The sequence below is a fragment of the Nannobrachium achirus genome (assembly GCF_963921795.1).
Source record: "Nannobrachium achirus genome assembly, chromosome: 3".
Taxonomy (NCBI): domain Eukaryota; kingdom Metazoa; phylum Chordata; class Actinopteri; order Myctophiformes; family Myctophidae; genus Nannobrachium; species Nannobrachium achirus.
Window position 1 is genome coordinate 32,752,670 of NC_137812.1, and position 15,621 is coordinate 32,768,290.

The 15,621-nt window shown below is 40.3% G+C and overlaps 2 protein-coding genes across 2 annotated transcripts; one reads left to right on the forward strand and one right to left on the reverse strand.

Moving 5' to 3' along the window:
* Positions 1-1,198: 1,198 nt before the first annotated feature.
* trappc5 (trafficking protein particle complex subunit 5) lies at positions 1,199-4,665 on the reverse strand. Its single transcript, XM_080722267.1, has 4 exons — positions 4,602-4,665; positions 4,268-4,340; positions 3,541-3,741; positions 1,199-2,448 (listed from the first exon to the last, which is right to left on the reverse strand). Exons 2-4 carry the CDS (start codon positions 4,334-4,336, stop codon positions 2,152-2,154), a joined length of 567 nt encoding a protein of 188 aa, XP_080578393.1. The 5' UTR covers positions 4,337-4,340; positions 4,602-4,665; the 3' UTR covers positions 1,199-2,151.
* A 950-nt stretch (positions 4,666-5,615) lies between these two features.
* Positions 5,616-15,307, forward strand: LOC308282531 (N-acetylmuramoyl-L-alanine amidase-like). Its single transcript, XM_080722904.1, has 5 exons — positions 5,616-5,892; positions 6,430-7,296; positions 8,728-8,938; positions 13,355-13,652; positions 15,240-15,307. Exons 1-5 carry the CDS (start codon positions 5,820-5,822, stop codon positions 15,267-15,269), a joined length of 1,479 nt encoding a protein of 492 aa, XP_080579030.1. The 5' UTR covers positions 5,616-5,819; the 3' UTR covers positions 15,270-15,307.
* Positions 15,308-15,621: the final 314 nt, after the last annotated feature.

Below are 15,621 nucleotides of genomic sequence, written 5' to 3' on the forward strand. Positions count from 1 at the left end.
TGCAGGGCTTTTGTGTGCAGTGCACCCCAGACAGTTTCTAAAGTTGCTTGATTCAATATTTTAGAGCTTTGATATTCATCTAAAGGACATTTTTTTTAATAGAAAGGTTCATATTTTAGATTGTAATTAGAGAAAAGAAGAGTGTTAAAATGTTTTCATTTGGTGCTTTCTATCGTTTATGCGATTTTGATTTCAGTGGGTGGGCTGTCTATTTCTTTATTAGTATTTACAGTAACACTACGTGCGCCCCATGAGTCACATCTGCCCATGAAAGATTGCAAAGCATCTTGGGAATGGCCCCTATTATCAACCCCATTCAACTTCATGTTATTGAAAACACACATCTGTTCTGGTGACTGATGTCCTTATGCTGGGACCTTGTCATTTTTCAAACACTTTTCTTCCTTTAATTCATTTTCCAACCAGGGTCATGTGTTTTCAAGGAGTCTTACATGGTTAACGTGAAAAGAAGAATTTGAATAGCCAAGGTTTATATAGGAGTGAGGTGTGTCTGATGAAATTAATATCAAATATAGAATCAAGCAACTTAACAGCTGTCAGGGGTTGCACATAAAAGCCCATGTACATTAAAATGTTTTCATTTGAAATACCCCTTATAAAACATGATTCAAATTATTTGAATTGATCATCCCATTACATGAATACAAAACAACAAAAGGTTGAATTATATGACCATGAAATAAAGCTGTCACTCCTTGGAAACATACTTTCCTAGTTTCCTCGTGCATGTTGCTTAGGTTACATTTCTCAAATAGGCCTAGCATACAAATAGAAACATATGTACAGAAGACAAAAAATAAATAAAAATGACACAATTAAACATTTTCAAAAATAGCATAAACAGCCAACTGAGCTTGTAGGCTAGTGTGTGTGTGTGTGTGTGTGTGTGTGTGTGTGTGTGTGTGTGTGTGTCTGTCTGTCTGTCTCAATAATAAGTACAGGGTATATAGGGCTTAAAGGGATATTCCACTTTCAAAAAACCTTTTGGTCATTTTATAGTCTAATCAGGCTTTTATGAACACCCCATATAGTCCCACTTTCGAGGGCAAATTAAAAACCGTTCAGGGTGTTCATAAAAGCCTGATTAGATAAAATGACAAAAAGTTTTTTTGAAAGTGAAATATCCTTTTAAGTGGATGAACAGACAAATTCAACTGTGGCTGCATCAAGACTCTATAATAACAATCTAACTAATCAAGAACAAAGAGGAACTAGAAGAGTTTCCATGGAATACCAAGCATGGAAAATGCTTCGATCATCCTTGTATCCTCATGTTTAACCAGGTGACTCACCCACAGCTTCCATGAAAACAGCACATTTAAAATGTAACCGAGTTGCTCATTGCAGCCAACAGCAATATATTTTATTTCAGGATACAGCTTTTCAGAGAGATCTGGCAAATTCATTTGTTTTATTGTAAAGGATAAGCAGGTCACCAGGTTTGGTCTAGTTAGTATATTCTGATCTCCACAAAGCTGTTGCCATTTTAACAGCTTTTCTCAGTATAGTACTCTACGTCTAACAGAGTAACACACAAAAGCCCACACCTGGTCCCCGTATAATGCCAGTCTTACTTTAAAAAGTACAACTAGAGACCATTCCAAAAAGACTAAAATAATAATAATAATGAATAAAGATGTATTCACTCTGACTAAATTTAAATGTCACTTAACAGGGCATCAATGACCCACCTCATCGAACCTAGGGATGGGATGACATGGTTAAAATGCTCACAATAATTGTATCGTGGAATTGTCCTCCGTCATACACTAGGATACATTTGTTTTTTGTTGAGCTGCAAATTCAATACCACTTAAACCCTCTATAATACGGATCTGTAGTGTAAAGAGCATTTGGTACGCTTTGATTTCACTCTACACAAATTGTTTTGCCAAAAATAGGAAACAAGCTCACAAGCTCACAACACATTGCCACAAGTAATGAGCTTGTAGATTGTCTATTTTTGGCAAACATTCTCCCCAGAATAGGGATGCTGGGGGTTCAAGTGGTTAACAAAGTGGTTTAGTTTTAAGCACATTTTAATGATCACAATAATGTTGTTAATCACAATCATTTTTACAATAATCATAGTAATTATCATGTCGTCCCATCCCTACTCCTCCTCCTCCTCTATCTGCCTTCCAGGGCCTTGTCTCTGGCGATCACAGCCTCATCAAACTTAATCATGAGCGTGGTGCCCTTGTGCCAGTGAACTGTAACCTTGGCAGGGAAGCCACTGTGGGTGAGGATGGCTTCTATGATGCCACCAGTGAATGCTGCACAGTTCAGGGTGCTGTTGTCCTTGGGTACAGAGATGTAGGAGTTGACGAGGGGTTCCTTCTCTATGATGTAGTAGGTCTTGTCGTCGTCATTGGCCTGCTCCAGCTTGTCTGCCTCTTTACCAAACAGAGATCTCCACACAGACACCTGTGGACCATTGAGCAAAGATCGAGGAGAAGAAAGAGATGGTCATAATATTTCACTGGCTTGATGGAGTCTCAGTCTATCAGAGTTGATCTCTCACTCACTCGCACACCACACCTTGTGTGGTGCCACAGAGGTGGTGCCATAGTTTTGTACTTTTTCTGTTTTGAATGTGTTAACAGTACTATTAATATGCAAATATGTCTTCCCTGTGTATTTTTGGTTACTTCCTGAAAGCTGACAAGGATAGAGGATGGGACACTGACGTCATTTTCGCTATCACACAATTCCAACCGGCTTGTCTCACTATGGGTGCCAAACTGCATGCAGCCGGAAGTTCGGTGGAATACATCGGAGACAAAGGAAGCCCGTGGCCAAGCTCATGAACAAACACTATTTCTTAATGACTGAGACTTTTGGAAAGTAATCTCTTCTGGAAAATAAAAGACGACATGTCACACATTTGCGACACCTCAGAGACAGAAACGATACATGCCACTGTTTAGATCCTCAATAAAATTATGTGCTGTGCATAACTGCATATTGAAAAGCAAGTGATTGTAAAAATACCTGTGACATGGGGGGATCACAGCACCCCATCTTTAATGTCAGTTGTTTTCTTTTTGTGTAATGTGTTCATGGGATGGGCCAAAATGGTGGCATAACACGAAAATAAAAAATGTTATTCATTCATTAATAATACTTGTGAGGACATCAAAAGCATTTTTTGTGTGTTAATTATGGGCTCTTTTTTACTTTATACAAGAACAAGAAGGAAGTAGTAATAAATAAGTAATACGATTATGCATTCTTTTTCTTCCCTTTCTTCTCTTCTCTCATGAAAACAATTCCCTTGTGAGGACAAGGACAATATTGTCCTCCATGGCATCGACTTTAAATCCCCAAAATACCTTGACTGATTAATTGATTGAGAACTTTATTAAGTTAACAGTTTGCAAAAAAAAGCACAGGAATAAGTTCTATACAAGGCCTGCTAAAAGGATTAAACCCAAGAAAACACTATGGCTTGTTTCCTTGTGGGTCCCGTGTATTCAATTAATTGAAAATAGCCAGACAGACGGATGTCTCTCTCACCTTGATGAAGAGTAGTATGTTGAGTATCTTGGTTTCCCTCTTGCCGTTCTTCTCTCGTAGGACGAGCACGTCCAGCAGGCTGGCGCCCACTCCCTGGCCCATGTCCGCCAGGCGGGCCTGCAGCTCGGACACAGAGTAGACGCGGCTCTGGCAGTACTGGACCATCTCTGAGAACAGCAGCGCGAACGCGCTCACGCTCACCTTCACAAGGGGGGGAAAGTGGGACTGAGTTACTAGGGCCCAAGGTGGAGGGGCCTTAAAATACTTTATCTATGGAGAAATAGCAGATCTACAAGGTCACAGCATGGCACAGAGTGCCGCGCTGCGAGCTTGTGGATCTGCTATTTTTGAAAAGTTGTGAAAATCATTTAATATATGTATTTTTTAAGCAAACATTTGTAACTCAAATGTTGCTTCTGGGGGGTCCCTGGAACTAAATCTTTTGAGATGGGGGTCCGACCCGTTGCCTACTGACATATAGAAACATAGTTTTTTCAAAAAACCATAGGCCTATAAGGATTTGAAACTCAAAAATAGCAGATCTACAAGCTCGCAGCGCGGCATATATCTGCTATTTTGCCAAAGTTAAAGCACAAAATAATGTGTAATAGTGCGTTCCCAGTCTAAATGGGTTAAACCCCCTATGAAGAACATTCATGGGGGGCCCGCTGCCCGCAGTGAATCCTTGTACCCAGGGCTCAGAATTTGGTGCGACGCCCCTGCTCACCTCGGTCTTGGGTCGGGTGAGAGGCCGCTCCAGAATAGCAGACTTCCCCCTCGTGAAGCGAGTCTCCATGTTTCTGATCCAGCAACAAGGAAGGATGAACGACAAGGAAAATACATAGAACTCAGTCAGCAAGACAGCAACGATTAAAATGCACTGTCTGTGTTCGGTTCCTCCGTTAGCATCGTGCTAGCCTTAGCTTGGTGTTCTTTACATATAAAAAGAATGCAAACGTCAAACTTTAGAAAATACTATTTGAACAAAGCATTCGCTGTTTATTTGATCAGTTTGCATATGCATAAAACTAAAGATAAAACAAGGCAGAGATTTTACTCACTTGCTTATAATACTAATGCACTTCCAAGCTAATCCAATGTTTTCACTTTACTTCCTGTTCCGAGTGTAAACGTCATAGTCACATGGCATTTCCATAGCGACAGAGATATGACAGAAGAAGATAAGAGATATATAACTCTATTAATTGGCATGATTTCCAGAGATGAAAAATTAAAGCTAGAATATACCTTACAAATTCTGACGTGACCAGAGTCTTATTGAAATTTGTAATTGTAATTATGACGGTTTCCTGTGGAAATAAGCTTAGTCTTTTCATGGATCTCCTTTTAGTAGACTTGTAGACCTACCAGTGAACTGTACCGTCATGAAACTGTAGCCTACCTTTTCCTATGCAAACTTCTAATAAAGTCTTCAATCAATCAATCAATCAAACAAACAAACGTGAACATTAATAATCAAGTTCAACTTTATATTCTTTTCATTTTTACTCAATTCTGATACTTCATAATGTGAGGTCTCAGGTCTATAGGCTAATGATGCTCAATTATTGGTGATCTATAATGTTGTCAAAGTACGTTTTTGAAATTGTTCATACAGTGTATTTCCTTGCAGCTCTAACCACTGAACAAATAAACAGAAAGTCCAAGAGCCAAATTAACCACAGGTCTACAGTATCTTCCCTTTGAATTATTAGTGTTAAACACTAAATGAAAGACTATTAGTAGCTAGCCTATAGACACATGTTTTGTGACATAAGGAATAAGCCTATAAAATTAAATCATGTGTTTGAAACAACTTAATATTGTAGGCTACTAACTTTAGTGGGCTAAACTACAAGACCTGAACTAGCCTATACTTTTTCTTCTATGACTCACTTTAACTTTGGGCTAATCAATATTTGGAACCATCAGTGTACATAGTGTAACACACACACACACACACACACACACACACACACACACACACACACACACACACACACACACACACACACACACACACACACACACACACACACACACACACAAATACATGTACAAAGTCTGTGAAGTTGCAAAGAGACAAGAGAGTGATCTGCTGCCCAACGGAACATTTTGGAGAGCCTACAGGGAGATTGTTACAATTCCTCCATGCCTTACACTGAGTTATTGAGTAGTGGGGTGGGAGAACATCTCATTGTAGTTGTCTAGGACTAGGTCAATCATTTTTAAGATCAAGATTTCTTTCCTTTTTAGTATTTTCAGTCACAGAGCTGAAAATGAGTTGCAGTGGACATTGCTTCCTCTTTATCCTGACTGTATCGTACTACAGTGTCTACAGTGGGCCGACAGGTAATTTCAGTTCATGTAAAAGTTTGTTTTATTGCATCAACTATAACACTTCTAATTATGAATTATCTAAATATAATGTCTTTGCTCTTTATGATGATATAGTGTTACTGGCATTGTTAATGTCAATTGTTGTCTACCTAGGCAACTAATTACACCAATATTCATAATTTATTACTTTTATTTGTGCAATAATGTTTCCCTGATGATGAAATGATTGGCAAATTAGTGCATCTCTTAGGCTCCACATTAACAAAACAATGTTATGTTCATTTTATTTCAACTCCCTCGAGATATGTGACATAATATCTGTTCAACATATTTTGGAAGAGCGTGACCTACGGAATGAGTGGCATATGAAATTACACCATTCAGGTTCATGTACAGTACACTGTACAATTCTGAGTGTTATAGTTTAGCTCCCTTATGGGTTAAATTGACATTCAGGATTTAGCAATGTATCGCAAACATGTCTAGTGTCTACATTTATAGTCTTGCAATACTTGTTTTTCTCTTCTTCTCCATTTGCTCTGATGTCAGGGCCACGGTTTCACCTGCGAAGCATGGAGAGTTTCATCAGAGCTGTGGCGCAGGTTGAAGACTCAAACCCAGGCCTGCCCCCTCTTGCTCTGGTCAGGGCCCTGCGGAGGACAGCAGGCCTCGATGACGCGATGACCATCCATTTCCTGGGTGCCTCTAACAACAACACTGACATCGAAACACTTGAGTCAGCCATTCTGAATTGCTCCAGCTTCAGCTTTTTTGATAAGGCCATGTATCATATTGTGACCAACCATGGAGAGGAAAGAGGCGTAGTTCTAGTCCCAGATGGCACCACTGTAGCCCTAGCACCCTTACTGCTAGGACTTGAGGCAGGACTGAAAGCTAAAATGGAGGGTACGCCAGCTGTGGGGATTGTCCCACTCACCTTAGCCAGAAACCTCGGCCTGTCCTTCCTCAGCCTCCAGGATTTCCCCCCTTCAAATCGCCTGGGGCCTGATGGCTGCTGGGACAACATGACCCATCCTCAGGTGTTCAAACTGGCCCGTCCACCTTCTCTGGCCACTGATGCTCTGATCAATGGGGGCATGGATGGACTTATCCTGGGCACCAACATCAGCAATCTGCCTGACTCTGAACAACCTCAGAACCTAAGTCAGATCTTGAAGGGATACTACAGTTATGCTCTGCAGGAAGGGAAGGGCCTTGATGATATATCTAGCCCTATTAGCCCAAGGCGAAGGCAGATCTCCAGGTCCATTCTAGAACCACTTGATCCCCAGAAGGAGGTTATGGAGACACTAGCTTTGGTCTGGAAGCTGGAGCAGACAGAATGGATTGCCTTTGATGACGGAGTGGAGAAATCAGTGAAAGCCGGATTGCAGCAATTTGTCCACAAATACTGGGGTCAGTTTTTGGCACAGATTGACGCAAATGTTTCCTGGTCACTCTGATTAGGAACTCTAACTTGGAGTCTGGAATGTATAAGAAAGAAGTAATTTACCTGGTTTGTATTGCCCATATATGGACATGATATACTATATTTTCCATACCTTACCCCTTCCTTATCCCTAAACGTATTTACCTTTTTTTTTTATATATTTTGAAAAACATTTTCAAATAATTAAAATAGATGATCTATATCAACACGTTGTGAGCTTGTAGATCAGCTTTTTTTTCAAAATTGTAAAAAAGGGCAAAGAAGTTTAGGGATAAGGGGTAAGGCATGGAGGAAAATAAAGTCTTACTGGTTATCATTATTAGTGTGGTTGCCAGGGCAACCACATTATTACTCTGGGGAATTTTGCAGTTTTTACAATTCTTAGTCTCATTGACTTGAATGGGAAACTCCATATATAGTGAGTAACTTTTAGGTATCTGACCTTTCCCATTGACTTTGAATGGGAAACACCATATATAGTAAGGTAACTTTTAGGTATCTGACCTTTCCCATTGACTTTGAATGGGAAACACCATATATAGTGAGTAACTTTTAGTGATGTAAGAGTAAGGTAACTTTTTAGGCAACCACACTCGCAATTTCCCAAATTGCAATTTCTCTAGTTATTGGTAGTTGTAGTAGAAGTAATAGTTTGATTGATTGATTGAAGACTTTATTAGAAGTTTGCATAGGAAAAGGTACAGTTTCATGACGGTACAATTCACTGGTACAAGGTCTACTAAAAGGAGATCCATGAAAAGACTAAGCTTATTTCCACAGGAAACCATTAAAGTAGGCCTATCTCATATAACATTGAATGACAGACGAATAGAACACAGTACTATGCAGTAGATATGTAAATAAAATAAAATGAAAACAACAAAAGAAAAAGAAAACAGTAAGTCTAAACAAACAGAATGTATATACAAAGAAGGGGCAGGGGAGGGTAGGGCTGGGCTAGGTTTGTTTTTTTTACCAGTTGCTAACGGCTGCTGCCTGTAGGTGGTTTTTCAGGGCAATTTTAAAGGATGCTAGTGATCCACACTCCTTTATGGCCTTCGGTAAGGCTTTCCACATTTTGGTGGTATAGCAGAAGAACGAGTTTGACCCTTTGTTGGTTTTGACTCTGGGTTGAAAGTGATCTGTGGCGCTGCCTCTGGTGTTGTAATTATGGACATCCTTAATGTTTATAAAGTATTTTGACAGGTACTTGGGTATCATAGTGGTGTAGTGTATCTTGTACACCAGGCCCCAGTAGTAGTAGTAGTAGTAGTAGTAGTAGTAGTAGTAGTAGTATTTAGAAATGGTCAATTGTGCAGGGTTGTATTTCTGATGTAGACATAGAGACACATACATCCACCCCCTCAGTAAACAAAATCTTCTCCTCCTCTACCCAGACTGCCCTCCCATCATCCATCGGTGTCAGTGGGGGGCAAAACCTTTCCGGGACACGCCTATCCCACTGTCCCTGCCACTTCCCTTCTTGTACATCCACCACACCTATGAGCCATCCTCACCCTGTTTGTCCTTCCCAAAATGCTCCCGTAACATGAGGTCAATGCAACGCTTCCACCAGGTCGACCGTGGCTGGAGTGACATTGGGTACAGGTAAGCAGGAACCAGAAGCTGTCTGTACAAACCACAGGTCAACACTGAAAGTAATCCTAATCTGGAATGTGGGAACAATTTACTCCAGAGCGACTTCCAGAGCAAGATCGGAGTAAATGTCATGGACCCTAGTCAACAAATGATAGGGTAAATGGACAAGTAAATAGAGTGCAAAGAAATCAATTGCACAATAGGCCTATAGGATACCAAAACATCAAACCTAGCATTTGTCTAAATAAACATCTAAATAACATATAGTTACAATACAGTTTGTCTATTTAAATATGATTCAGTAATTGCGACCGTCAGGGAGCAGTTTACTATGAAAACCTCCACCGGCCGTCCGTCCGTTCGTCACACCTTTGTGACCATCAACAAACGTCACACCTTTGTTGATGTTTAAATCGAAGAGTCTTGGTCAAATACTTCTGTTGGTTTCTGCACTGATCATTTATACAATTCAGCTGTGTTTGCTCGTGTCATCATGATGAGGTCATAAATCAGCCATGCCCAAATATAGATTTTACGGGTTTACATGCTTACTCAGTTATTCGTTATGTGAAAGTCCTATGACGTCTATGATATCTGACATCATCATACATACATTCCCTTTTATGCCCATAAATGGAGATCCCCTCTGTAGAACCAGCCACTGACATCACTGTAATGTCAGGGGAACCAAATCCCTTTTATGCCCATATATGGAGATCCCTGTGATGCCAGGGGAACCAAATCCCTTTTATGCCCATATATGGAGATATGGAGATCCCCGTGTTGCCAGGGTAACCAAATCCATTTTATGCCCATATATGGAGATCCCTGTGATGCCAGGGGAACCAAATCCCTTTTACGCCCATATATGGAGATCCCTTATGTCATCAATATTAAGCCCATATCTGTGAATATCTTTGGGTACCAGATGTCTCCATATATGGTTAAATGGTCCGATATACATCACTGGCCAGAAGACCAAGAAATGGTGCAACCTCGCCCTTTGCTTTTCTCCCTATAGGCATCTTACTGGTAGGTAGTTTAATGAGGAATGCAGTATGGTGGTAGGTAGGTAGTTATGGCCTTTGATGTAAGATTTTCACTTTCTAGGATAACTATATTTGCTATTCCCAGATGATGACCTTTTAGGGTACCCCTCATGCCCATATATGGAGATCCCCAGGCTTTACTAATTAACATAAGTTTTATGCCCATATATGGAGATCATTGTCCCAATGTCATCAGAGATATGGGCATAAATGGACACAGGCAAACTAGATGGGCTGTATGGATATCCAGATGTGTGATGTAAGTGTTTTATTCCAAATGTGGCACCCCACAGACATATTTCCAGAAACAAAATCCCTTTCATGCCAATATATGGAGATTTCTGATGTCATCAATCCCAGGCCCTGTAAAAAACATGGTTGCTATGGTATGAGCAACTTATGTCTCCATATGGGTCAGTGACGTGACGCCCCAAAAAATGTGTTTTAAAAAAAACTTTAAATTGCAGGCATAAAAGTTATTTACTTTTGTTCTACTCACTCTCAACCTTATGGAAATACATTTTGTTTTTAGATCTTTTATTGGAATCAGACTTTATTCAGCAGTTTGTTGTACTTGTGCCTAAAATCGTCATATGGTGTGACATGAAAATAATTGTTCATAAAATGAAAATGGAGTACATCTTTCTTAAGTTACTCACTTTATAAAAGTCCTTTATCATAACTAACCAGTGATCCACTATAGTTTTTTGAAAATTAATTATATCTGTATATTCTTTTCATAATCGACACTCTGTGTGAGGCCCATGTTCATGATCTTACAACATATTTTAAATGTATTCTGTCAAAACTTTCTCTAAAATTACACAAATATTTGTGACTCTTCCTGATAATATTCTCTATGTAATCCATAAACATTTTTTTGGTTTAATCATTAATAAAGGTATGATTTTTCACTATTTGGAATGTCACACCAAATGATTTAGTGTCACACCGTATGATCATATCTTCATGTGTCAAAGCAAACTGTGTTTTAACCTACCTATTAGTGAGTACTGAACTTTACTGATTGATTAAACAATTACCCAGGATAACATGGCCTTAATATTTCTGAACAGGATATTATTGTAGGGCTTTAACATGGGATAAGAAAGAATTGTAGTAGTAGATGGATGATGAGGATGTGCACAGGAATGCTACGCACACCTAAGTCTTCTGCCGGCCCACGGCAGAAGGATCCTAAAGAGACAATAAGGCGCATAGCCACACTTGGAGCCAAGGCAACATTTTATTAACACCAATTAGTGGAAACAGAACTCAGCATTCAGGTAAATTGCTTTTTTCCGAAGTCTCCTGAACTTGAACACAGCATTTTGTGTTGAACAAATGTAATTAGGAATCATGACATTACACCACATCTCCACTAGCTAAAGAGTGCTGGGTTGTGCAACTCCGAAAATAGCTGATCTACAAGCTCGCAGCACAACGTGTTGAGAGCTTGTAGATCAGCTATTTTCGCTAGTTTTGTCTCGGGTCCTACCTTAACACTGTCCACTGTCCAGTCCAGTGAGTGAAAGTACAAAAGTATTAGATCAGATTAGATTATACATTTAGACTGTATTGTACATCAGCCAGTCGTATTTGGTGAGGGTAGCAAACCGGCTGCCTTGTTGCGGTTCTGCTATGCCACAGACAACCTCCTGCTCTTCGTAGAAAATGCAGTCTCGCCCCTTTGGCTCCTCTCTCCTTGCTGGGTCATTGTTTAGTTTCTCCCTGTACTTTCTCGTTCTCTCAGCACTTGTCATTTTCCAGCTGACAAAAGAAAATGGAATGTATAGTTTAAGACAAAGAGAAAATATTGTTTAGATTGAAACAATATGTTAAGGTTTCTGTGAAGGGGTTTCTGCTCTGTCTGATGAATTTGAAGTATCACTGAATGAAGCTAAATTACATTTTATGTAAAAATGTTTAAAACAAATGTTTAAATGTACAAAAGAAACATGGAACTTTGTTATTTATTGTTATATCTGTAGTTAAATACAGTATAAATCATATGGTGTGACAATCAAGTCATATGGCGTGACAAGCAGACATGTCACACCATTATGATTAAGTGTCACACCATATTACGTTTTCTGCATTTAGGTTTACCTTGAGGCTACTATGTACACATTAGCATGCTAACAGCATGCTAGCTATAACAAAGCAACCTAGATCTACATGGAAATATGACCAAAACTTCAAATAACTTAAGCTTTTTTTAATGAAAAGGTGTCACACCAACAGACATCCAAAGTGGTGAGTTTGTCAAAGTTTCAACAAGATGGCATTTCATGAAAATGTTAAAATCATAACTCACCTCAGACACCTGTCTTGCAGTTGTGCTGGGAGTGCTGAATAGCCTTACAGAAGAAGGACCTCTCTAGCCAATAGGTGTCCAAATAATTGCCTGTTTAATTTGTCCAAACTAGTGTCACACCAAATGATTTTGGTTTGGGGGACAAAATGTTTTTGATCAGAAATGACTGAAAACATTATGCTTTGACTTTGAAAAGATATAGGCTCACAAATAGACATTTCTTTAGCCTAAATTCATTTTCAAATGATTTTTAGCAATTCTTTTTCTTAGTTTTATTCAAGTTCCCACTTTGAGAAACAAGGTCAGGACAGTCACACCATATGAGTTTTGCCATGTTTGGTTGAAAATTCTGAAGAAATGAGGAATTAAATGTTTTAATCTTGAGTAAGTTCACATAAAGCTTAATGTCCTGCACAATATTCAGAAGGTTTTTGACAAATATATTTTTTATTTATACATGTTTGACACCGAGGACAGCGAAAACGTTACGTCACGTCACCCACCCATATATGGAGATTCAACTTCAATGAGTAACCATGGCAAACTGTCAACTGCCCGTATGTCTTGATAATTGGTAAAACAAACTTTTGGCCTATTTGTGGAGATAAGCGACCAACGGTCGCTTATCTCCCGATTAGGGAGTCTTACTGGTGACTATAACTATACTGTACATCTGCATAGCATAACTAGAATCTATTGAAATAGGCAACAATTAATGAAATAAGGAGTGCTAGTAGTGGTTGAGGTGAAGTCTGAAGAGGTACGTTGTCACACTGCGGTTTGAGTCCTGAGTGAAGGGGGAGGTGATTCCATTGCTTGGGATCCAGGAGGAATATTCAATGAATATTGTAGGGAATTAAGGAAGGGACAGACATCATATTTTAGCTGGTAAGTGTCTGGATAATATCCTGGTGGTAAAGGGGGGGGGCAGTTATTTAGGCTACAGTATATTTAGTACTGTTGCTTGAAAATGTTCTAATCAAGATCCTAGAGAAGTATTGTTAGAAAGCATGTCATTTATCTGTTAACCGTGTGCCATTATTCACTCTGTGTCCATAGCTTTGTGGTTGGCTCCGATGGCTATGTCTATGAGGGCAGGGGTTGGAAATACATGGGCAGACACACCAGGGGGCACAACTCCATCGGCTACGGCGTGTCAATCATCGGTAACTACACCTCCGCCCTGCCATCTCGCTATTCCATGGACCTGTTGCGCCATCGTCTCATCCAGTGTGCAGTAGATGGAGGGAGACTGGCTGCCAACTTCACCATCCATGGACATCGACAAATGGTGAACTACACCTCCTGCCCGGGGGATGCCTTCTATGCAGAGATCAGAAGATGGGAGCAATTCAGGGTATGAAAGGACAACCTAAGCAGATTTGTAGATTATCATTTAGATTTAGATGTATTAGATCCCCCTTACTGTACAGTCACAGCAGCTGCTCTTCCTGGGGTCTCTCTCTCAACCCATATCATCAACAACATTTTACTTCAGCACTTGGATATACTGTGTTGTGAGGCATGATGAGCATGTGCAGAATTGGTTTCGATTTCTATCATACAGTAGGTCTTACTGGTCAGGGCTAGATCAGACAGTTTCCCTGGTGAAACTCCATGTGAAACGGAGGAGCCGTGTCATTGTCTACTCCTTTCGCAGTGGAGGTTGTTAGCGACAGGGACCGGCAGACGCAGTAAATTGAAATAAAAATAAAACTTCTTTCAAATAAATGATCTTAAGGTACCTGACTCCACACATACCTCTCGAGAAAACAAACCTCTGTTGATGCAGGCTTAGTTTAGAGTTTCTGAAACAATGGCTTGGAGCGAATAGGCGTTTATGGGCCTGTTTCAGGTGGGTATCATACTGTATGAAAGAGCACCAGTAGACTATATTTTGATGTACATTATCCTCATGGTGAGACTTAGATCTGTGGTATAACCTCTAAGGTCAGACTTTACAGCAGCAGCTTTTAAAATGTTGTTTAATATTTAAGGGCACTGAAGAAGACAGTATAGTGTTCATTGTCTCCACCAGCCGAAGGCTGAGGGAGAGTATGTTTTCCCCTCCGTCCGTCCGTGCGTGCGTCCGTCCGTCCGTGCGTGCGTCCGTGCGTCCTCGCAGTTTGTGAGCAGCTAATCTCAGTCACCGTTGGCCCGATCGCTGCCAAACTGAGCACACACACTCCCTGGATGCCAATCTAGAACCTCTGCCCCACATTTTTCAAATCAGCCTCATGGTGGCGCTATAACAGGCCGATTTGTGTGGCCTGGTTGTTACCAGCTAATCTCCGGCGCCGTTGGCCCGATCGCTGCCAAACTGAGCACACACACTCCCTGGATGCTAATTCAGAACCTCTGCCCCACATTTTTTAAATCAGCCTCATGGTGGCGCTATAACAGGCCGATTTGTGTGGCCTGGTGGAGACCTGTGCTCGGAAGAGCACTGCTTCTAGTTCAGTGATGTGTTTTGCTGAAAGGTTTGGACTAAGGTCACCATGAGATCTAAAGATAAAAAATGAATGCAGCTTTCATTAGAGCGGTCAGATGTTATTGTTAACAGGTCTGTCTTAGAGCGTGAGTGAATTGATCTGTATATCAGTAGGACAAAGTTGAGCAGAGAAGTGGACAGACACATACTGTAGGTAGAGCAGCTGTTGGAGTCAGAGGCTCCTCGATTCAATCCTTGGTACCTCCTAAGCTTTATGTCTCTGGACAGGACACTTAACCCATAATTCCCCCGCGTATTAGCTCACCTGAGCAGCACACTGCATGGTAAAATGTACAGATATCTCTGGCGACATGTAAATTCACCAGGATATCAGGTTGAAACTGGCTATTAAGGATATTTGAACTAAAAGCCCTTTGAATAACTCAGCATTGTAGGTACATTAAACAGGATAGGTAATACCATAATCTAATTTCCTGTCTTGTGATTTTACAGGAAACAGACTCTTCAAAAACAGAAGAATGAAAAAAAGACCAAAAAATAATAAACAATTATTTTGTCAATATGTCTTCTCAAGTTTATTCGTCCAGTGAGCCAGTCCAACTTGGGAGACCCCTGTCAGCCTAACACAGCAATGCACCACATGGAAGCTTTGGAACAACCATCACAAGAGACACTCCTCTCTACTCCTATATTTATGCCCATATATGGAGATCCCTGCTCTGAGTATCTGACATCACTGTGATGTCACACGTGATGTCACAATGATGTGACAGGGGAACCACAGTGTCAGGCATTACAGACATAGATACGGTCAAGCTGTGGCGGTTCACATGCTAAACTGCGACCTACAGTCGCAACATAGCCTATTAACTTT